Source organism: Macaca thibetana, chromosome X (genome assembly GCF_024542745.1).
Source record: "Macaca thibetana thibetana isolate TM-01 chromosome X, ASM2454274v1, whole genome shotgun sequence".
In the NCBI taxonomy this organism is placed as follows: domain Eukaryota; kingdom Metazoa; phylum Chordata; class Mammalia; order Primates; family Cercopithecidae; genus Macaca; species Macaca thibetana.
The window spans coordinates 70,038,216-70,063,531 of NC_065598.1; the positions used below are offsets into that span (position 1 = coordinate 70,038,216).

Consider the following 25,316-nt stretch of genomic DNA (forward strand, 5'->3'; position numbering starts at 1 on the left):
TGATGCCATGGTAGATGGGAACATCAGTATGATCACCCTGAAAGGGCTGTGGGAGCTCCAGTTAAAGACGTTATAATTGCCTAACTGGAGGCTTTGGGCTTGTGCCCCGTGATAGACATCCCAGCCAAGTGGAATCCATTACTTTCTTGGCTTTGCTCTTTAGCACAGGGAGGAATGCTGGGGAAAGTGGCATTGGTGGCATTGCCCAGTTTGAAGCTACCTATAACTAAGACTATTAAGGTATTTCCTTTGCCATGATGTAGCCATAATTGTGTTTGGGCAGGTACACAGTAAGGGTTAGAACTTTTATAACTTACACACAGTAGGAGGATAGTGGAGTGATATGTAGTGTTACCTGGCACCTTAGTCCAATGTGTGCCATTAATGAGGGACCCCACTGGGGGTAAATCTATTCCTCCTAGCCAAGCAGTTACATTATTAGAGGCTGGGAAGTGGGTGTCTGCCCAGGTGATGGGGCAGAAGAAAGGTGGATGCAAGATATGAGCCCAATAGAGTGTAGCAGGTACAGGTTGTAGACAAAGCAAGAGTGTAAAAAGGATTAATACCCTATGCAAGTTGCAGTGTACAACAGAGAGCATAGCAAGGAACAAATTATCTGGAGTAAATGGTGTCTTGTGTCCAGAGCAGGATTCGCTCAGCCTCCAGAGTTGTCTTCTTCAGCATCCTCCAAGTAATGTCCAGGGCTTGTGTCTTCCAAGGAAGCTGCATCATCTGGGGCTGCAGGTCCTGCACGGTCATTTTCTTCATTTCTGGTACTGGGTTGGGTCCTAGCCACGCCATGGTATGGTTTGATGCATCATGCCGGAATCCAAAGAGGACCTGAGGGGGTGTGAACACAAGCATATCCTCTTCCCCACATTAACAAATTATTTGGACCACACCATACACTACTGTTTACATCTTTCCATAAAACTGTGGGTTTTATGTCTTGAGAGGTTTTAGCAAAGTGCTTTTCTACAGCTGATTGAAATTCATCATTTAAATTTAAGAAATTAAGGGTAAATAAGGCTTGTGCTAGTGGTGTTGCAGGGTCCTTACTCATATTCCCCCTTTTTTGTTTTTTGAGCATATTTTTAAGGGTGGCATGGGTATGTTCTACTATGGCCTGTCCTTGGGGGTTATACAGGATGCTTGTGGAATGTTGGATGTTCCATGTGTGACAAAATTGTTGAAATTGTGAGCTGGCATAAGCCATACCATTGTCAATTTTAATTTTTGTGGGCTGCCCCATAAAGGCAAAAGTTAAAAGAAGATGTTTAATGACATGTCAGGTGGACTCTCCAGGAAAGGCATGAGTGCTAATTAAGTGAGAATTGGTATCAACAGATACATGTACGTATCTTCGTTTTCCAAATTCAGGGATGTGTGTAACGTCTGTTTGCCATAACTGATTAGGTTCTAGTCCTCTAGGGTTAACACCTCTTGAAGGAGGGGACATGCCTGTGAGCTGGCAATCTGAGCATTGCAGGATAATTTATTTAGCAAGTCTCTGGGTAAGTTGAAATTGTTAAGTTTCTCCAATTTTGGTGGAAAAGTTGATGCAATTGGGTGGCTTGATCAAACAGTAATGTCATAACTTGTAGGTCTGCTTGATCATTGCCATAAGCCAATGGGCTAGGCAGTGAGCTGTGGGCTCGAATATGTGTGATAAAAGTAGGATGTGTACATTAATCTAGCAGTTGCTGAAGTTGAAGAAAAAGTGCACACAGGGTGAGCTCCAGAGTGGACTTCATGAGGGCTGTTTCAAGGTTCTGCAGTAAATAAACAGAATAAGCAGAGTCACTAACAATATTGATGGGCTGAGCAGAAAAAGTTTCCAGGGCTCCCACTTCAGCTGAGTGCTAGTAAATCCAGAATGAGTGAGGGAATTATGCGGTCTCCACCAAACAGCCACTTTTTTATGTTTACCAGAGCCATGTAAACAGTGTTAAAGCGTTAGGTATGGGGGAGTGAAATATTTTGGTAGGCACAACCACAGAAGTATGAGATAAGAACTGAAGTAGTTTATCAGCAGGAAGGGCATTCTCTATATGGCCTGTGTAATCAGAAAGTGCTATTTGCAGGTCTAAAGATAAGGGCAATACTGCTTCTTATTGCTTCGAATTGCTTTTTACTTAAAGGAATTCTGATGACATCAGGGTCATAACCTAGCAACTGACTGCATCATCTGCCACCTGAATAGATGACTTTACTAACTAGTTTGATATAGGGAGAGGGTGATTTAGTCCTGGTATGTGAGCAAAAAACCCATTCTAGAAAGCTCAGCCCTGGGGGCATCTGTCCTGTTAACCCTGTTGGGGAATGTTTAGTGGGAAAAACAAACAACTGAACTGAGTATTGTGGATGTTATGCGATCTAGTTGCCTCTGAGAAATAACTTCCTCTATTTCTTCTATTTCCCTTTTTGCTGCAGGAGTTAAATACCTTGGAGAGTCTAGGGCAGCATCACCCTTTAAGATAGAAAACAGGTTTTGTAACTTATCAGTAGTTTTGCCCAAGGTGGGGTGAAGTCAGTTAATATCACCTAGTAATTTCTGATTATCATTTAAGATGTGCAAGTTGCTAGTATTTAATTTAACCTTTTGGGTTCTTACTGACCACGAAATTAGTATGTACCTGAGATATTTCCAAGGAGAGAACATTTGTACTTTTTCAGGTGCTATGATTAAACCTCTTAACTGTGCATTCTTTATGACAGAGGCATATAAACTTAAAAGTACTGGCTCATTGGGGCTGTTAGTAGAATATCATCCATAAAATGAATAATTGTGCAATTAGGAAATTATTTTCTATTGGGGAGCAAAGCTTGATTTACATGATATTGACACATGGTAGGATTGTTCAGCATTCCTTGAGGAAGCACTTTCCAATGAAATTGGTGAGCTAGCCTTTCATTATTGATAGCTGGTATTGTAAATGCAAATTTTTCTCTGTCCTTTTTTGGAAGGGGAATAGTATAAAAACAGTCTTTTAAGTCAATAACAACTATAGGCCAATCTTGAGGAATCACCATGGGGGAAGGGAGACCCTGTTGAAGGGGTCCCATAGGTTGCAAATTAGCATTGATAGCCCACAGGTCATGCAAAAGTCTCCATTTAGCAGACTTTTGGGAAATGACGAAAATGGGCGAATTCCAAGGGCTGTTTGATTGTTCTATATGGCCAGCTTTTAATTGCTCAACTAATTCATGGGCTCTTTGTAATTTCTCTCCCTTTAAAAGCCACTGTTCTACCCAAATTGGATCTTGAGAGAGCCATGTCGGGTTGGGGAGGGATAATAACAGTGACCATTATTAGAAAGGGGTCTGCAAAGTGACTCCCACATTGGGCTAATAGGTCCTGTTCCCCAAAGATTAACAGGGATGGGCATGATTAGAGGCTGTATAACTGCCTTTCTTCCCTCTGAATTGCAACATGTTAGGGGGCATGTGCTCTGCTTGGCAGTGTGTGCTTCCCCAACACTGACAATTTTTTGTTTCTGAGTGACCCAAGGCCAAGTTTCTGTTCAGTTTTGATAACTAATTATTGAAATGCCCACCCCTGTGTCCAATAAGCCAGTAAAATTTTTATTTCCAAATTTTAAGGTAATCATGGGTCTCTGATCAGTGCTTAATTGGTTCAAATATACTCCTGTGGCTCCCGTGCTTCCAAAACTTCCCTTTCTCCTTTCTCTTCCCTGGGCGTTGGGGACCCAGTACGGTAAGAGTATTAACTGAGCTATCTTTGATCCAGGGGGAAGAATATGCAGACCTTTATATTCCATCATAACTAATATCTCACCTTGATAATCACTACCCTGGTGAGCACATTAATTACTTTACTGGATAGGTGTGATTGCCCTAGGACTAATCCTACAGTTCCTAGAGGCAGTGGGCCCGAGATCCCGGTTGCAACCCTTTTAAAGTCGTCTTCTTTTAGCCCTAATTCTTTGGAGCAGAGTAAGTCCAGTCCTGTGCTCCCAGTGGTGGCAGCTCTGAGAGAGAGGACTGTGGGCTTTTCATCTGACAGAGGAAAGCCACTGGCATTGCCCCAATTTGGAGCAGGGCCTGGGGCCAGTCCCTCATGAAGTTTCCCACCTGATTACTTATGGGGTTGCTGTTTTTATCAATTTGGACCTGCATTGATTTGCCCAATGTTTCCCCTTTTTATATCAGGGGCATATAGAAGGGAGTTCTTTTCCTGAGTTAACCTTAGTCTCTATTATTGGGGCATTCCCACTTCATATGACCTGGCTCTCCACATAGAAAACAATTTGGGTTTCTCTCCTTTTTCACTTTAGGAGGCCTTAATGCCATAGCCAATATTTTGGTTTTGTGTGTTTCAGTCCCCACCAGTTGACATGCTTGTATAAGTTCCCCGACTATGGCTGCCTGTCCTCTGATTGCCTGCATTGCTTGCTGGCAGTCGATGTTAGCATTTTCATAAACCAATTGCAATAATAATATATCAGTGACCTGGGCGTGACTAATTCATCTCTTAATTGCCTGGGTTAACCAATTGATAAATTCAACAAATGGCTCCTGTGGCCCTTGTCGAACATTTACAAAAAATTGCCTGTTGAACTCCACTTTCGGGAATTCAGTCCCAAGCCCTGAGATCACACAAAGACACTTGTGTGTAGACCGGGGGATCACAATTTAGTTGTTGTTGTTCATCGGCATGGGGACACCTCCCCTGGAGCATAACAGTGGTTGTGTCTTGCCCAGCCACTTGATTCTGTTGGCTTGTTGTTTGCACAATTCATCATATTCTGCCCTACAGAGGAGGTACTGACTGGGCTCCAAAGTTGTTTTAGCTAGCACTGATTAGTCCCATGGGCTCATACAGAAGTTGTCTACCATCGCCTCAGTTATTCCTTTCGTAAATGGTCTAGCGACTCTGCTTGCTTTAATGCTTTTTTTAAATCTTTTTATAAATGTTAAAACAAATGGGTTCATATACCTTTTTGCCTTGTCAATTTTGTATTAAGAGGCAGGCCAAGAGCTCCCCTTCTAATGCCACTTGCCTAAGACAGGGTCCCATAGCTGTAGTGTATCCCTTGTCTTTTTTCCAATTTATTGGAGGAGGGGGCTCAGGCAAAACTTCCGTTTCCTCTTTGTTATTTTTGCCCAGAAATGGCAAGGCTGAGGGAGATGGAGGTGGAAAGGTAGGTGATGGTTCCTCTTCCCTCCCCCTTTTAGGCTCTTCTGTGTATAGCGGGACCAAAGCAGCCCTTACTAAAGCCCATACCATTAGAGATGTGACTGGGACCCATTGCCCTTGTGCATGATGTTCTTGAAGATTTCTCTTCACTTGTTCCAAGAGCTCTACATCTAGCGTACCTTCTTCCGGGAACCATGGGTTATGGGAAACAACAGTTTGCATTAGGTCCCTTAATTGAGCCTGCGAAACCGAGGCTCCACTAGCTTTAAGCAGCTGTTTCAATACTTTTATATACTGTTGCTGTTGAGCTGATAACTGTTGTCCTATGGTGAAACCCTAGCCTGAACAATTTCCTCAAACTTGCAAATCCCAAGCAGGCACCAATGACTTACTGACTGTGCAGTCTCTTCACCTTCATTTTCAAGGGTTCCATTGCGATCCGTTGCAGTTATTTCTCACATAGGGCACCAGCTGCTGGGTCTGACCGGCAGACCATGGCAGAGCGACAGATGAAAAAATGTATGCAGACACAGGTTTTTTGCCTGGCTGCATGGCTAGGGGACTGGAGTGCCCACCAAGGAGGGCACCATAAAGAGTCCCAGCAGCCACAGTCCTGACAAGCCAGTGCTGCGGGCATTTATTTAGTACGATTTAATGACACAGGCTTTGAGTCAACACACTTGTGGGTAATTAACATGGCCGCCCCCCTGGAGAGAGCAGTCCTGCACACAAATGATTAAAGACCAGGTTCTGAGGCCTAAGTAAACTAACTTATCTAGATCAATTCCTTTACACTTCCTTTTTTTCTACGTTTTGCTCTCAGGCTCCACATAAGAGAATTTGGCTGCCTTCAGCCAAATTATCTTTCAAAGCTTTTGTAAAACCTCCCGGCCTTCCAAGAAGGTTTGTGTTTTTCCTATAATTTCTCCCACCCCCATGACCAATCTCCTACATCTGCCTTAATTTCATTATGTACCCAAGGGTCATTTAGGAGCACATTGTTCAGTTTCGATGCAGTTGTTTGGTTGTATTGGGGAGTTTATTATATATTAACTTACACAATCACAAGGTCCCACAGTCTGCAAGCTGAGGAGGAAGGAGAGACAGTCCGAGTCCCAAAACAGAAGAACTTGGAGTCCAATGTTCAAGGGTAGGAAGCATCCAGCATGGGAGAAAGATGTAGGCTGGGAGGCTAGGCCAGTCTCTCCTTTTCACATTTTTCTGCCTGCTTTATATTTATTGGCAGGTGATTAGATTGTGCCCACCAGATTAAGGGTGAATCTGCCTTCCCCAGCCCACTGACTCAAATGTTAACTTCTTTTGGCAACACCATCACAGACACACCTAGGATCAATACTTTGTATCCTTCAGTCCAACCAAGTTAACACTCAGTAATAACCATCACAGTGGTTTTGAGGGAATTTCTTAATCTTGTGTTCTAATTTGATTGTCCTGTGCTCTGAAAGACTATTATGATTTCTGTTCTTTTGCATTTGCTGAGGAGTGTTTTACTTCCAATTATGCGATCAATTTTAGAGTAAGTACCATTTGGCGATGAGAAGAATGTATATTCTGTTGTTTTGGAGTGGAAAGTTCTTAGATATCTATCAGGTCCACTTGATCCAGATCTGAGTTTAAGTCCTGAATGTCTGTTAATCTTCTATCGCAATGATCTGTCTAATATTGTCAGTGGGGTGTTAAAGTCTTTCACTATTATTGTGTGGGAGTCTAAGCCTTTTGAAAGTCTCTAAAAACTTGCTTTATGAATCTGGGTGCTATTGTATTGGTTGCATATATATTTAGGTAGTTAACTCTTCTTGTTGAATTGAACCCTTTACCATTATGTAATGCCCTCTTTTGTCTTTTTTGATCTTTGTTGGTTTAAAGTTTGGTTTTTCAGAAACTAGGATTGCAACCCCTGCTTTTTTCTGCTTTTCATTTGTTTGGTAAATTTTCTTCCTTCCCTTTATTTGTAGCATATTTTTGTCTTTGCATGTAGGATGGGTCTTTTGAAGACAGCATACCAATATGTCTTTGTTCTTTATCCAGCTTGTCATTCTGTGTCTTTTAATTGGGGCATTTAGCCATTTACATTTAAGGTTAGTGTTGTTATGTATGGATTTGATTTTTTTCATCATGATGCTAACTGTTTATTTTGCAAACTTGTTTATGTGATTGCTTCATTGTGTCACTGGTCTGTGTACTTAAGTATGTTTTTGTAGTAACTGATGACAGTTTTTCCTTTCCATATTTAGTGCTTCCTTCAGGAGTTCTTGCAGGGGAGGTCTGGTGGTAACAAATTCCCTCAGCATCTGCTTGTCTGAAAAGGATTTTATTTCTCTTTTGCTTATGAAGCTTAGTTTGGCTGGACATGAATTTGGGGGTTGGAAATTCTTTTCTTTAAGAATGTTGACTGTTGGCCCCCAATTTCTTCTGGCTTGTAGGGTTTTTCACTGAGCGGTCTGCTTTTAGTCTCATGGGCTTCCCCTTGTATGTGACTTGGCCTTTCTCTCTGGCTACCCTTAACATTTTTTCTCTCATTTCGACCTTGGAGAATCTGATGATCATGCATTGGGGATGATCTCGTGGAATATCTTACTGAGTTTCTCTGCATTTCTTGAATTTGAATGTTGGCCTGTCTAGCTAGTTTGGGGAAGTTCTCTTGGATGATATCCTCAAGTATGTTTTCCAATTTGGTTCCATTCTCCCAGTTTCTTTCAGGTACCCAAATCAGTCATAGATTCGGTCTCTTTACGTAATTCCATATTTCTCAGAGGTTTTGTTCATTTCTTTTCAGTCTTTTATCTGTATTGTCATCTTTCTGGCTTATTTCAGAAAGATAGTCTTCCAGCTCTGACATTCTTTCCTCTGTTTGGTCTACTTTGCCATTAATACTTGTGATTGTATTGTGAAGTTCTTGTAGTATATTTTTCAGGTCTAACATATCAGTTATTTTTCTCTCTAAACTGGCTATTTTGGCTGTCAGCTCCTATATTGTTTTATCATGATTCTTAGCTTGTTTGCATTGGGTTACAACATGCTCCTTTAGCTCAGTGAAGTTCATTATTACCCACCTTCTTAAGCCTACTTCTGTCATTTCAGCTATCTCAGCCTCAGCCCAGTTCTGAGCCCTTGGTGGAGAGGTGTTGTGGTCATTTGTAGGAACAGGGGCACTCTGGATTTTTGAGTTTTTAGCATTTTTTTGTTCTTTCTCATCTTTGTGGGCTTATCTACCTTTGATTTTGGAGGTTGCTGACCTTTGGATGGAGTTTTTGTGGTTTTTTATTGTTGTTTTCTCTTTGTTTTTCTTCTGACAGTCTGGCCTCTGTTCCATAGGGCTGCTGCAGTTTGCTGAGGGTCTGCTCTAGACCTTAGTTGCCTCAGTTTTTCTCATACCTGAAGGTATCACTAGTGAAGACTGCAAAACAGAAAAGATGGCAGTCAGCCTATTCCTCTGGAAGCTCCATTCCAGGGCAGTACTGACCTTTTGCCAGCCTGAACATGCCTGTAGGAGGTGACTGGAGACCCGTTTGGTGGTGTCTCCCAGTCAGGAGGAATAAGATCAGGCACCCACTTAAAGAACCATTCTGGCTGCATTTTGGTAGAGCAGCTATGCTGTGTTGGTTATCCCTTCAGCCCCTGATCAGTTTGGGCTTTTCATGGCCCACAGGCTGGACCAACTGATAAGCCCAAACAGCCAAGTTGGCAGCCTGCCTTGCCCCTCAGGCATTCCATCCCAGGGAACAGAGCGGGGAGGGGTGGCCAGAGGTTCCAACTGGGAGGACACACCTCAAAAGGAGGAGTGGATCAGGGTCCCACTTAAAGAAGCAGTCTGGTTGTGCCTCAACAGAACAGCTGTGTCATAGTGGGGAACCACGTCTGCCCTTGTGCGCTTGGACTCTCCAAAGCTAGCAGGCTGGAACAGCTGAGTGACCAACCAACCCAGGTGGTGGCCCTCCTCTCTCCCAGGCACTCCATCCCAGGGAGAGATCAGAGCTCTGCCCCTAATAGGTACCAGCAGGCATGGCTGAAAGGTCCTGCTGGGAGGTTCTGCCCAGTGAGAAGGAATGGATCAGTGCCTTGCCTAAAGAAGCAGTTTGGCTACAATCTGGGAAAGCCACTATGTTGCACTACTCAGGGGACCCTTCCTCATCTGTATTGTTTGGACTGTAAGCCCACATGGTGGAACTGCTGAGTTGTCCAACCAATCCAGGTGGTGACCCTCCTCCTCCACCCCTGCCCATCCCCTGCCACACTATGTCTCAGAGAGAGATCAGAGCTCTATCCCTAGTACGTGCCTGCAGGTGTGGCTGGAGGATCCGGCTGGGAGGTCCTGCCCAGTGTGGAAGAATGGATTTGGTCCCACTTAAAGAAGCAGTCTGGTGACAATCTGGCCAAGCCACTGTGCTGCATTGCTGGGGGACCCCTTTCTCCTCCAGACCATTTGGATTCTACAAAGCCCACAGGCTAGAACAGCTAAGTCGACCAAATAGTAGAGGTAGAACCTGTCCGTCTCCCTGTTGCCTGAGGCTGACTAGGATTCCAAGTCATTATTATTTTGTGAGGTGAGGTGGAAATGGGGCCTGCAGAACATGCCTCTCGCTCCCTGGACTCTACCCCCTTCCTAGGCATATATGCAGACCTCCTGTCTTGCCTGAGTTGCAGACACATTCATTGGGGATCTCCGGACCAGAGTATGCAAAGCTCTTGGGTCTCTGTGCATGCCGGAGTAGCTGCTCCCCTAGACTCCATACAGCTCTGTATCGGACCCAAGGCTCTGGTGGCATGGGCTCACAGGGAGATCTGCTGACCCATGGGTTGCAAAGATCCCTGAGAGAAGCATGGTTTCCCAGGGTCACACAGTCACTCACTGCTTCCTAGGGCTGGAGGTGGGTTTCTCTTGGCTCCATGTCACTCCCAGGTGGGCCATTGCCCCACCCTGCTTTTGTTCTCTGTGTGTCGAGTTACTTCTCTAATCAGTCCTAACATGAGAACCTAGATATTTCAGTTGAAGGTGCTATATTCACTCACCCCTTTCATTCCTCTCCTTGAGAGTGGTGGACCACAGCTGCTTCTAATTGGCCATCTTGGCCCCTCTCCCTTTATTTGGCTTTTCTCTTTTTCCCTTGGTCTAGCTAATGGTTTATCTACTTTATCTTTTCAAGAACCAACTTTTTCTTTCATTTATCTTTCATATTTTTTAGTCTCTATTTTTTTTCTGCTTTGATCTATATTATTTTTTCCTTCTATGAATTTTAGGTTTGGTTGGTTCTTGCTTTTCTATTTCCTTGAGGTACATCATTATATTCTTTCTTTCAAATCTACTGTTTTGATGTAGGCATTTATTGCTATAAACTTCTTTCTTAGTATTGCTTTTGCTGTATCTTATAGGTTTTGGTACGTTGCTTTTCCTTTTTATTTGTTTTTGGAAACTTTATTTTCTCCTTAATTTCTTTATTGACCTAGTGGTCTTTCAGGAGCACATTATTTAATTTCCATGTATTGGCACAGTTTCCAAATTTCTCTTGTTATTGATTTCTGGTTTTATTCTATGGTGGTCTGAGAAGATACTTGATATGATTTTGATTTTCTTCCATTTGAGATAGTTTTTTACTTAACATGTTTTTTGTCATGGAAAATGTTCCATGTGCTGATGAGAAGAATGTATATCCTGCAATTGTTGGATGAAATGTTTTGTAAATGTCTATTAGGTCTGTTTGGTCTATAGTGCAGTTTAAGTCTGATGTTTGTTTTTTAATTCTCTGTTCAGATGATCTGTCTAGTCTCTCCTGGCCTGGAAGGTTTCTGCTGAGAAATCTCCTGTTAGTTGATGTGAATTCCCTTATATGTGACTTGCTGCATTTCTCTTGCTGTTTTTAGAATTCTGATTCTGACTTTAACAGTTTGACTATGATGTGCCTTGAAAACGACCTTTTCAGTTGAATCTCTTTTGGAGTCTTTGAGCTTTCTGTATTTGGATGTCTATATCTCTTCCAAGACTTGGGACGTTTTCAGTTATTGTTTCATTGAATATGTTTTTTATCCATCTCTTCTCTTCTAGAACTCCCACAAGTCAAAAATTTGTTTGCTTGATGGTGTCACAGAGGCTTTCTTTATTCTTTTTCCTTGTATCTTTTTTTTCCTGCCTAGGTTATTTCAAAAGACTTCTCTTCAAGTTCAGAAATTGTCTTTTGCTTGTCTATTGTTGAAGCTTTCTATTGTATTTTTAATTTCATTCATTGAATTCTTCAGTTCTAGAATTTCTGTTTTGTTCTTTTTAATGATATCTTTGTTGGGTTTCTCATCTAGATTATTAATTGCTTTCCTGAGTTTTAAATCTTGTTTATTTTGTTTTCTTATATATCAGTTTTCTTAAGATCATTTTTAATGCCTTTTCAGGCACTTCATAAATTTAATTTTCTTTGGAGTCTGTTGCTCGAAAATTATTGTGTCCTTTTGGAGGTTTTGTTTGTTTGTTTTCTTCGTCGTTGTTGCTATTGTTGTTGTTTGTCCTTACATTGATATCCACATCTACTATAATTGCCACTTCATTCATTTGTGTGGAGTAGTTCCCATAGGGAAAGAGTTTTTCCTGTAGATGTATCTATAATGTTGGTTGGGTAAGGTGCTTTGGCTTTGGTTTTGCATGGGCAGCACAGTGTAGTCTCCTTTAATTACTTTGGCTGTAATCAGTTTCAGCAGTGTCTTTGAGTTCCTTAGTGGCTCAGGCTTCAGTTGATTGTGGAGGCTGTGGTAAGGCTTTGTTTGGGACAGCAGTGCCAAGTAGACTGGTCCTCAAACCCCCAGATAGTGCATGTGGGCACTGGCATTGGCTTGCCCTGAGTATTTCAGTCTTTGGACCATGGGTGGGCCATGCAGGTATAAAAAGTGGTGGCAGCAGGCCCTGGGTGGGCCAGTCCTCAGGCCCTCATTCAGGGCATGCAGGTCCCAGTGGGCCAAGAAGTTTGCTCCTCAGTCTCCCAGACCAGATAGTCCCTGGGGCCCTGGGAGGAGCACGTAGGTCCTGGCGGTGTCTGCAGTGAGCCAGTGGGTGGGTCCATTAGTTCTCAGGTAGGGCACACTGGTATTGGCAATGTCTATGATGAGCTAGGCAGGTGTCATCTTTTATTTTAATGTTTTGAAAAGTTTTTTTTAACATTTTGTACTCCCTACAAAATATACAGATTCTAAATGAAGCAACTCAGTCTCTGTCCCCCTCTTTGCTACATTACTGCTTCTCTGATTTATATTTTTCTAAGTATAAGTTTTTCCACTGGCTGTTTTTAACATGTTCTTTTCAGTGGAAATTCTGATATATGTTGGCTTGCTTTATTCAGCCTGTAGACCTTGACTGAATGCTATATGACAGGTATTGTGCCAGGAGCTGTGGTAGGAAAACTTTCCATGAGAAATTAGATTAGCTTGGCATTAGATGATTATTTAAAGTAATCTTATGACAGTTGTGTGAAAATCTAGATTAAATTCATAAATGAATTACTGTCTCAAGTTAGTATATTGTTTAGGTTTTCACAGTAGTCCAGTGAATGGCCTCACAACACAAAGAAATTCATACATATTTCATTTTAGAAAGCATATATAAAAATATGATTGATTGATAGGTAGATAATCTTATAATAGTCATTCAAAATTTTACTCCTTTTTAGCACTTTCTGCCACTTATATTGCTTATTTCTCATTTCTAATAGAAAAACAAGGAGAAAGTAATGGGATATTACAAGTAGGCAGAAAAATATAGATGCACATAGTTTACATAACTCTTCAGGTCATCTTGTAACAAAGTCTTGATCATTTTTCTTAGACCAGAAGATCAATTCAGAAGTTAATAGAATGGGAAAATAACAGATTATATCACAAGGTAAGAAATTTTAAGCAAATAAGTGCCCTATTCATGTATTTGCAGTATTAAATTGAAAAAATAAATACAAAATGGGAATTTTTTAGGCCACAAAGGAATGGATTAGAGAACTAATACTCAATTTTTAAGATATATTCTTTACAAGGTATTTTTAAGTGCTCTGTTTAGTATCCTGTACTTTTCCTGGATTGTTTTCAGTGATTTATTCAAATGTATAGGTTGTAATTAGTTTAAGTTAATATAAAAATTCTTAACAAGACTATACTTTCTTAGCTTGCTTTGCACTGGAAGTTGACTAAGAGGAAATGTGAAACTAGCAATATGATGGAGTATGTAAGTATGAGGTTGTTTTTAATTATTTTTTGATTCATTCTAAATGTACCATTTTCCTGTGTTTCTCATTTGTCAACTATTCCTTCTTTTTTTCTTCTCAGCCAGAACTTTTGTCCATTGAAATATAGAGGTTTTCTTCTATCTTCTTTAGATTTGTAGCCAACCTAAAATATCTTGAAAGCTAACAATCATTTAGATCTTAGAAAAGTTTCAGTTAGTATGCTAAAATGAAAACATTGTACAACCTTAATCATTTAACATAGGCACAAACCATAGCATGTGGTGGTGGGGAAAGCTGCTGTTGAACAAAATGTTTCTAAATGTAATCTTGTCAAAACTTGCATAAAATAGGAGTTGACATCTGCATTCTGGATTCCTATTAATGGCTTTTTTTTTTGTTGGCTGACATTTAACTTTTAGTGAAGAAACTGTAAGGTTCTAATTTTTGTTTTAATTGAAAGCTATACAATCTTAGTCATAAGACATAAATTCACATATAGCCAATGTGATCAATTTTGCATAATTAATATTGAAAAGAATATTAAATTTATCCAAATTTCCAAGATGTAGTATATATTTAATAATAAACATTCCATGTGTGTTTCATAAGTAAGGATTATTATCATATCTCTCTACACTTTGAATAATTTTGGGGAAAATGTGCATATGACCACAAGTCTTAAATTCATTATAGATAAAACATTCAAAAACTATCCGAGTTTTTTAAAATTATATTTCCAAACCTTTTGTAATTAATATGTTTTACTCAATCCATTTGGGCACATTATATTTTTCACAACTTGTGAACGATAGTAATGTCCAACTAATATCAGTTGCTTTAATTGAAAAATATATAGATCTAATATAAAGACATTTTTTAATCTGTGTAGCATTTTTTTAAATCTCTACTTTGCTAACAAAAAGATAGGGGTGTGGGGGAAAAGCATAATATAATAGAGTTTGCTTCTCTGAACCTAGACAAATAGTTATTGTAAATCTGATAGTAAAATCTGTTAGCTACAATAAGTAGTTTTGTTTGCCAGCTTAATTTTTAAATTGCCAATCTAATTACAACTTGTGGTTTAAGTTCTTTACATAATTTTTCATGATTTTCACTTACTTTATATGGTGTAGAATTGAAATATTGTGCTATGAAAAACGATTATAGAGTTTCTGGGTTGTTTATAAGTTATATTAAATGAAAAATATTTTGTAAATATATTCTTGTTTTTATTTTACAGGTAATACTAATAGAATTCTTACCAAAATATCCCATATTCCGACCTGACTGAGGAGTTTTATCCAGTCACTTCTGTGTTTCCTGTCATTTCCTACCCTTAGTGCCTTGTAGATTTGGAATGAAGATGGTCTTCTTTGCTGTGTTCAACTTATTCTTTATAATGGTAGAATATTCTTCTCACTCTTTTGTGTTGGTTTATGAAGAACATTTGCACATCTTTTTTGTCGTTAAATGAGGCTTGTGTTTTGCACTCTCAATTTTAAATACACACACATGCGTGTGTGCATATACATATATAGATAGTTTCCATTAAAGATGAATCATCAGTGTTGGTGTTTAAAAAACAAAAACTTGTTCTGAGCATGCTGCCTTATAATTTTCATATTCATTGTTTCTAAACTCGCATCATTTTTCTAGGCTACTTGATGCTCTGTAATCCTTTACTGGACAAACGTAAATAAGCTTTTGGTAGCTTTTAGAAATGGTTTTACTCTGCTTTTAAAGGACATGCAATTAATGGCACTGGTTTTGTCCTGCACTTTGCTTTATCACTTATATTAGTGGATAAAATACTTAAATTCCTAAAGACTTGTAAATATTGCCTCTTTGCATAATGTAAAATGTGGTATGCCATGGTTTACATAATGTAATATTACTCTTATTGTATTGCCAACAATTTTACGTAAATTTTAGTATGAATGAAGTTTGCAAGCATCCCTTTGAATGTAGAGACTGCTAACATGCTGTTTTATGGCAAGGCCATAATGAGTATGTTAAGAATTTCAGGTGTAGGGCAAGGTTGCCCTTTGTAACAAGTGGATTAAAATTGAAATTATTATCTCAGATATTCTGTATTGCACCTGAAACCATGACCTTTATTTTTCCTTTTCATTTAATAATTTCCATTTTGTTCTCTACTCCTTCCCACAAAAAAATTACTTGACATCTGACACATTTCACAGTCTCACTATCCTGCATTTATTAGCCTTTTCTTCCTTCGAAAATACACACAATTATGACCTTTAAGGAGTATTTTGAGATTTCAGACATCTTCAGAAGGTATCTAGACCCTCTTGAAAGCTGTTAATGCCTTTCTGCAGTTCTGATATTCTAGTTTGAGAAAGAGAGAACTAATTGAGAAGCTGTAGCTAAAGAGTATATAGCAGCTGATTCATAATTGAAAAAAATTATGTTCTGTTTTTGAAGATCTTTTGTAAAACATTAATGAGGAAAGACAAGTGTTTAGACAAAATTATTTTAGTTTATAAATTCAGCACATATGTAACATTTATTTGGTACATATGTCTCTTTTTCTTCACAATTAAAATGATTGCTAGCACCACACAACTAGAATTTGAAAATTCAGTATAATGAAAGCTTTATATCACATTAATTCAACTGCAAATGTATGCCTGTTTGTAGGCATTATTTGTAACTCATAGTGCTAAAAATAAAAGTGTCTAGGGCTCAATAATATTTTGTCATCTTTTACTGCTTTTAGTAAACCTTTTAGGCAAGATTCATCTCAGTGAAGTGAACAATCATTTATTCATACAAGGTCAAGCCTTTTTAAGCCACTCTTAAAATTTATTCCTAATTTGAAATCCATAGTCCTTGACCAGTTTAAAAAAGAGAGAAAAAGAAGATACTATTTGATATGTGATTATAATTGTGTGCACAAACACTTTTCCACCTTCCTCTGTGCCCCATTACCTCTATGCCACTCAGCCACCCCAAATCTCTAACCTTTAATAATGTGTATGCCTGCAAATATCATGTGTTTGCCTGCTGCAAAATTCAAGGTGTATTTTTATAGACAAGGTAGAGGCCTCTGAAAATGTATACCAAATGTCTTGTTTTATAGCTAAGGTCAGGGAAAAATTGTATCTGAGGTTTATGTTCCAGCTATTGTTATCAAATTTTTGCTTCAAACTGTGATATTTTAATACCAAAATCGATTTTCAGCATAATACAGAATGTCTCATTATCACTGATAGGATAATTGCCTTTAAGTGTTAATCCTTAGAAGTCTTATTTTTTTTTTCTGTAACCTTAGAATTTGATCATATGATAGTCATAGGAACTTTTTCTGCCATGTATAAATCACATTTGGTTTTGCTCAAAGAACAGCAGGAAATGGTGAATTGTTTCCATGAAACAATTATTGAGAATGGGAATAGAGTGTGTCTGGAAATAACACAGTATAATTCAAGTTACAGTAGCATTTGTCACAAAAACCATTTGTCAGCATGTGTAAACTTAATTTTAAAGCCTATTCTAATCACTCAAGTTTGTTATTTTATGGTTCGTTATGCTGGTTGACTCATCTTAGTTTCTCCAACTACCCAAAAAAATACCAATTTTTTTCCTCTCTTGTATGACTACTTTTTCAAACTGTTTTTCTTTGCAGGGGGCTGATTAGCAATTGAGTATTTTGTAATGTTTGCAGGGAGTGGTGCTTTGTTTTCAGTGAAATTGGTTGCAGTGAATGGTAAAATGACACAGCACACTGGTGATTAATTCCTCCCCCATGGAGCCTTTTTTCTGTTACACTTAGGATAGAACATACTTGTAATTTTCCATTAGGTTAGTAACATACTTTTGTGAAAGTTGTTTTTAGACTGAAGAAAGTAATTTTGAATTTCTTTGTTACATAATATTCCTTTATGAAACTTGTGATAGTTTCCAGAGCAAAACAACATGTATTTGCCAAAGTATATAAATCTCACAAGGCTTTGAGGTTACAAGCTAAGATTGTTTTTTTAAATCAATGTTCTAGTGTTTCTCATTTGGCCCAAGATTCTGGCTTAATAAATTTGACCAACTGCCTATTTTTAAGCTTGTCCTAAAAGCCAATAACATGTTTATTCCTAATAACTAATATGGACAAGTGTTATTTACAGATTTATTAACTCCATCCCAGATATATCTCCACTCTTTGTTCCCTCCTAACACTTATGCTAATTTAGGAAAGAGACCACTGTAGTAAAATTTTAGAAGAAGATGGAGAAGTGCCTTGTCTTTTTAGAACAAAGATAACACATTACGTGTAAGGAAGCATAAAAATGAATTGGTAGATTATTAGATTGGAAATCATCCTTTTCAACTAGGTTTAAGAATATTTTGCTGGTGTATTATCTTTTATTTATTATGTAAAGCCTCTTTCCTTCCTTTTCCCCAATCATGATATATTAGTGACAAAATGTTATAGAACCGGACTATTACTCACTTAAAAAAACAGTATAATTCTAAACAGGTAATTTAACATGTAATTTAATTTAGTTCTGGAAGGACAGTTGTCTTCGATTAAAGCCCCACCAAAACCCATTTAAGTATTTAATGTACATACTATTCATATTATGGCCTGTAAACACTAATATCTGAGCAATTAAACTCATCTACCATTTTGGTGAAATTTGAATAAGTTTAAAAACGTGTAAGCCTTTGAACAAATGTATGAAAGCTTTAAAAGATCATTAGCATTTTTATTTTGTTTACAAATAAGCTTCCATTAAAAAAAATAAAACCTCACTACTTGAACGTTAAGCTCTCAAACAATATTGTATTAAAATGTACTATATTGACCTAGGAGGATATAGAAATTATGTTCACCTGATTAACTGGAGCAGTTTCACATAGTGGAAATACTTTTTTCCTGATTTGATTATAAGTGCTCAAATTTATTGAAATTAGATTCTCTTATGCCTATAAAAGTATACTTTAAAAATATTTTGCAACAACTGTCAAATTATTTGAGTTCCTTTAAATAGCAAACAGTTGGGAAATGTTCCACAAAAAATGCATAGGTTTTATTAATACCTGTTCATGTAGTATGTGGACTAAAACAATTGATATTTATCTGTATATATAAATGAATGATCTTATCTTGCCCCAAATTTTTCTTACCTGATTCTGAGCCAGCCTTTTTGCTTTGATGGCACCCCGTGAGTATGTTCCATTTTCTGTGGACTTTGTCAAATTCATACAATACGAGGAAATGATCTAATATTGTGGGCACCAGGCAGTTCATCTTAATTGCATGTCTGTCTCTTCTTCTGTAAAATTATGGGGTGGAACCTAGAGCTGTACAAAAAATTAGAGATCCCTTAACATTCTGTGATTCAAAGAATTCTTAGGACATTTTTACTCTATAGAATCTCAGAATGATTACTCTCAGATCTACTGTTCTTGGTGGAAACTCTCACAGTGCCTTGCATGCAGTAAAAGTTTGATTTGCCGACTGGCTGCTGGCTAATGTGTGTTAATTATCACACAGACTCCAAGAACCTGATGCTTGCTAGACCTTAGTTCCCCGGTGATGCTAAGAGTAAATGTAGTTTTCCTAGGAACTGAGCACTGAGGTCTGTGTGCTTTGCCTGTGTAGAATCTGTCTATGCAGTTAGTATTCAGGCAAGAATTACAGCTATAACAACAATGGAAATATTGGAGGACCCACTTTTGCATTTATGTAAAGATTTCGTATCGTATCCAACATTTACTTTAGTGTCTAATCAAATTCCATACCCTCAAAAAGATCTGTTGGAACAAATTGATAAAATTAGGTGGAAAGGAAAGTGGTATGGGTCTCAAATGCAAGTCACTTCTGGTTTAATTATTGGCTCTGCTGCTTAATTCCTCTGTACCTCACGTCCTCATTGTTGAAGTGGGGACAATAATCTGGACCTACCTCACAGGGGAATTGAGGATATTTTCATATATTAGTGTGCTTTGAAGTTGACTGAAAGATATACTGGATATCATAATTATATAATTTCTAAATAGATTTCTTTAAATCCATGCTGTGTTTTCTTTTTTTTTTTTTTTTTTTTTTTTTTTTTTTAGAATTACAAATTTGCTGTATTTTATTGAATAGCACATAATCTTGGGGAGTCATGCTGTGTTTTCTTTCTCAGTCAGGTCCTACAGAATGACCGTTGCAGTTGATCTATTGTTTTAATAGTAAATTTTGTTATTAATCCCCTATGTGTTAAAAGTGGGTAATTGTATTATGTTAATACATATTTAGGGAGGAAAAGCAGGTGGATATAAATCAGTGGTTCCCAACTTCAGCAGATGATAGCAGTGGAGGGTATCCTTGATCTTTTTGTAATATTTCAAAAAGCATATTAGAAATTATACATTTACCCATAATATTCCTGCTTCACAAGCCAATTAAGACATTGAATTTCCATGCATCTTGCCTATATTCTCTCAATTCTGTGTTATCACTGCTTGCTTATTAACAACTGATCAAAAGCTGTGAATGGCAGTATGTTTTTGATTAATAATAAAATAAGCCTATTATGTGCAACTTATTAAATACTTGGAAACATGGGAAAAAGAATAATGAAGGGATTCTTATGGTAAAAATGTTGGGAACCACTTTTGTAAAGGAACTAAGATTATTTGACCCTCTCCACAGATTGCTTACCTAGTCTCTAAATAATGAAATGCGTGTGTTTGCCTGTTTTGGCTATATTAGGCTATATAACTCAAGGTGAAAATTTGCCTTCAGTTTTTTTTTCTGTTTTAGAATATAACTGGCCTAGTTTATTTAGGTGTGTACATGTTGCTCATATATACACACACATAGAGGATTACAAATGTGGAAAATGTTATAATGTCATATTATAGCATTGGACTAAATATCAATTTCTGACTCTTAAAGTAGTTCTGTATATAAATTCAACATCATGAATCAAGGCAATAATTTCTCAAATGTTCTTTTATTTCTTTGTTTTTATCTCGACTTTTTTTTTTCCATTTTTTCTAGTACGCAAATAGTGTAAAATTGTTTTAATGCCTGGACTTTGAAACAAGTAACAAGTGTTTGAAAGTATATAATCTACAAGCAAATTTGCCCTCCTTGGACTAACCACATACAAATATTAATCTGGCTGCAAGAACAGGATATCCAGGTAACTAGAAAGTGGGCATTGATAAAAATATCTGGTGGAGAAGCCTAGGATTTTGACTTTTTGTCAGAGGATTCCTGTTGGGACAGCTTTACCAGAAAAGAATAATAGTGGATATGGTCGTCCAAACTAAGAACTTTCATGCATCTTGCATTGTTACGTAGCCTGTGGAATGAATTCATTTTTTCTCCCTTGAGTCCAAGAATGACTTCCCTGGAAAAACTTAATCTATATACAGCTGTGCCAAAATGAAGGATACCTGCCTCTCTGAAACTTTCACTGCTGCTTCTGTCATTGTTCACTTGTCAGATAAAATTTTATTATCTCAGGATGCAAACTTAAAATAAAGTGTAAATCTATGTTAATGAATTGAATTCTGTGTTTTTTTGATGCATCTTCCTTTCTTCCCTTCCCTATGTGTCCATCATTATAAGGCAATTAATTGAGGCTTCCTTTTAAAAATTGCATTTTATATCTGGCCTTTTCCCACATATACTAGTGTTATGTTCAATCCTGTAAGTATTTTATGCTATAAAGACATGCCTCAGAGAAGTGTGAATTCAGTTCCAGACAACCAAAATAAGTCACACAAATTTTGGGGTTTCCCAGTGCATATAAAATTTGTGTTTACACTATAATGTAGTCTACTAAATATACAATAACATTATTTCTTTAAAAAAAGTACATACCAGCCGGGCGCGGTGGCTCAAGCCTGTAATCCCAGCACTTTGGGAGGCCAAGACGGGCGGATCACGAGGTCAGGAGATCGAGACCATCCTGGCTAACATGGTGAAACCCCGTCTCTACTAAAAAATACAAAAAACGAGCTGGGCGAGGTGGTGGGTGCCTGTAGTCCCAGCTACTCGGGAGGCTGAGGCAGGAGAATGGCATAAACTTGGGAGGCGGAGCTTGCAGTGCGCCGAGATCCGGTCACTGCACTCCAGCCTGGGAGAGCGAGACTCCGTCTCAAAAAAAAAAAAAAAAAAAAAAAAAAAAGTACATACCTTAATTTAAAATATTGTATTGCTAAAAAATACTAGTGATCATCTGAGCCTTCCATGAGTCATAATATTTTTGTTGGTGGGGGGGTCTTGCTTCAATGTTGATGGCTGCTGACTGATGGGGCAGGTCATTGCTGAAGGTTAGGGTGGCTTTTGCAATTTCCTAAACTAAGACAGTGAAGTTTGCCATATTGATTGATTCTTCCTTTCACAAAAGATTTCTCTGCAGCATGCAATACTGATTGATAGCATTTTACCCACAGAACTTTCAAAATTGGAGTCAGTCCCCTCAGACCTAGCTACTACTTTCTCAACTAGGTGTATGTAATATTCTAAATCATTTGTTGTCATTTCAACAGTATTCACAGCATTTTTGCCAGGAGTGTATTCCATCTCAAGAAACCACTTCTTTGCTAATCTATAAGATGAGCATCCATTCAAGCCTTATCATGAGATTGCAGCAATTCAGTCACATCTTCAGCTCCACTTCTAATCCTCTTGCTGTTTTTGCCACACCCGCAGTTACTTCCTCCACTGAAGTGTTGAATCACTCAAAGTCATCCCTGAGGGGTTGGAATCAACTTCTTCCATACTCCTGTTAACATTGATATTTTGACCTTTCATGAATCACAGATGTTTTTAATGGCACCTAGAACAGTGAATCCTTTCCAATAGATTTCCAATTTACTTTGCCCAGAGATCGATCAGAGGAATCACTATCTGTGGCAGCTATAGCCTTACAAAATGTATTTCTTAAAACTTGAAAGTTGAGTTACTTGTTGATCCATGGGTTGCCAAATCGATATTGTGTTAGCAGTCATGAAAACAACATTAATTTTCTTGTACATCTCCATCGGAGCTTGGGTGACTAAGTGCATCATCAATAAGCAGTAATATTTTAGAAGGAATCTTTTTTATTCTGAACAGTAGGTCTCAACAGTTGGCTTAAAATAGTAAGCCATGCTGTTAACAGACATTTGTTATTCTATTTGTAGGATACAGGCTGAGAAGATTTAGTGTAATTTTTTTTTTTTTTTTTTTTTTTGAGACGGAGTCTCGCTCTGTCACCCAGGCTGGAGTGCAGTGGCCGGATCTCGGCTCACTGCAAGCTCCGCCTCCCAGGTTCACGCCATTCTCCTGCCTCAGCCTCCCGAGTAGCTGGGACTATAGGCGCCCGCCACCTCGCCCGGCTAGTTTTTTGTATTTTTTAGTAGAGACGGGGTTTCACCGTGTTAGCCAGGATGGTCTCGATCTGCTGACCTCGTGATCCGCCCGTCTCGGCCTCCCAAAGTGCTGGGATTACAGGCGTGAGCCACCGCGCCCGGCCGATTTAGTGTAATTTTTAAAGGTCCTGGGATTTTTGGAATGATAAATGAGCATTGGCTTCATTAGCCCCTAACAAAAGAGTCAGCGTGTCCTTTGACGCTTTGAAGCCAGGCATTGATTCCCCCTCTCTAGCTATGGAAGTCTTAGATGGTGTCTTCTTTCAATATAAGGCTGTTTTGCCTACATTGAAAATATGTTATTTAGTGTAGCCAACTTCATCCATGATCTTAGCTAACTCTTCTGGATAACTTGTTGCTTCACCTTGCACTTTTATAGAGAAAACTTCATTTCCTTTAAGGCCTTTTTCTTTGCATTTACAATTTGCTAACTCATGAAAGACGCCTGGCTTTCACCTTCTTGTGGCTTTTGACATGCCTTCCTTGCTAAAAATCATTTCAAGCTTTTGATTTAAAGTGGAAAACATGCACCTCTTTTTTTCACTTGAACACTGAGAGGTGATTGTAGGGTTATTAACTGGCCCAATTTCAATATTATTTTGTCTCAGGGAATAGAGAGGGCTAAGGAGGGAGAGAACTGGAGAAACAGCACATCAGTAGGGCAGTCAAAACACAATATTTATTAAGTTTTCTATCTTACATGAGTGCAGTCCATGGTCTCCCAAAACAATTACAATAGTAACATCAGAGGTCATTGATCATAAACCACCATAACAGATTTTAATAATGAAAAAGTTTGAAGTATTTTAAGAATTACCAAAACGTGGCACAGAGACATGATGTGAGCACATGCTGTTCGAAAAAAATGGTGCCAATAGACTTACTCAATGCAGAGTTTCCACAAATCTTCAATTTGTAAAATCCACAATAGCTTCAGAGCACACCAAAATAAAGCACAGTAACATGAGCTGTGCTTGTATATTGTGTTTGGAGACCTGTGTCGTTCCCAGCATTTGGCACTTGGCTAAGTAGGAAGTTATTTCTAAATGACTTTGCATTTACCCTGCATAGCTACCTATAAACTGTAAAATTTAAGTATAAGTATAGTTCCACCTTATGGCGCATAAATTTTTAGTGCAAGGATGTGGAAATGTGAAGCTACTTGGCAAACGTTTTGACTCTTCATCAGATTGTGTAAGAAATTCAAGTGTTAATATCTTCTACTTCAGTTGCTATTCAAGTTGATTTTATGCAATAATAGATTTTTTAAGGTTATGCCTAATTTTTACAAATTCAAAGTACAACATATACAAGACAAACATTAATATTTCCCAATATATTTGGTAATTTTACTGAATATTTCGAAAAGACTATAAATTTCAAAATGTTAAAACAGAGATGACAACACACTTAAACCTATATAAAAGTTTCATAATGCTTTGTTTAAAATTTTTTTCAAAACTTTATTATATGGATGGGGCAAAAAAAGCATACTTTTATTGATGACTTAGATGTGAAGTAGAATATGCTATGTGGGAAATAGCTTTACATTCAACTTTACTTTGAGGGCAGAAGCCACATGACATTACATGTATTATTAAAATACTTAATGCTTCATAAGATACTTCACTTACATAAATGTAGGAAATTCTCTGGAAGATAGTAGAATGCTCCAGTTATAATTACTAGGAATTTGAGTTAAAATCTTTGGTCACCTAGGTTACCTCTAGCAAAAACTTAGTATACTCAGTGAGCCTAATTTTGTCTGTCATACTCAAGGTAGGAGGTTGAGCTAGATCAAGGTTGTAAACTGAGCTGTATCCAGTCCTCAGACATGTTTTTGACGTACAGAATTTCTTTTGCACATCTTAACAGACTGAAAAGTCTTCATATAGAAATCCAGATTTCTGGCTTTCTTTGAATTTCACATATGGACAATAAGCTAGAGTTGAGTAACAGCCTGTCCCTTTTAGATGGCAAATTTATTTTCTGTTTTGCCATGGTCACCACTATTCCTTCTTGTCTTTCTGAAATCCAAGTTTTCTTATGATTCAGTTCAAAGGAAAGCAAAATATTTCTTTAACCCATGTTTCTTTCAAAATTGAAAAAATACAGACCATGATAGCTACATATATTCATTACAAAAATTGAGGGAGATGGAAATGGAGAGACTGCTGTGTGTGTATGTGTAAGGGAAGCATTTTAAAAATGACCTGCTTCATTCACTGTTATTTGGTGATTGTGAGCACTTGATTTCATGATCCCTGAGATCCCTTAGAGACAATCTCTAAAGTCTCATCTAATTCTGACATTGTATTTCCATGAAATGATTCTTAGAACATGGGGTATTTGAAATCATTATGCCTTTGAAAGTGTGTGTATGATATGAATGGATGCTGTTTATGAAACTTGCTAAGCTTCCAAATAGAATAGTGGCATCACAGACTCCTTTTAGTGAAACATAGCCACAAGCTGGCAAGACCAACACATTATTTTAGAACCATTTTTTTACTTCGTATCTTTTCAACAAAAGTTTGGTCAGCCACCCAAAGCAGCGTTGGCCTTGT

The 25,316-nt window shown here is 38.1% G+C and overlaps 1 protein-coding gene across 2 annotated transcripts in view; it reads left to right on the forward strand.

Annotated features, from left to right (window-relative positions):
• The window catches only part of CHIC1 (cysteine rich hydrophobic domain 1), a 119,257-nt gene extending 98,367 nt beyond the window's left edge, over positions 1-20,890 (forward strand). The window contains exons 4-6 of one of the 2 annotated variants that reach the window (XM_050776431.1): positions 12,981-13,037; positions 13,311-13,370; positions 14,612-20,890. In XM_050776431.1, coding sequence (XP_050632388.1) covers positions 12,981-13,037; positions 13,311-13,370; positions 14,612-14,662 — 168 coding nt within the window. In that variant the 3' untranslated portion in view covers positions 14,663-20,890. The remainder of the gene's footprint in view (positions 1-12,980; positions 13,038-13,310; positions 13,371-14,611) is intronic. The other variant, XM_050776432.1, reaches the window with a different exon arrangement.
• Positions 20,891-25,316: the final 4,426 nt, after the last annotated feature.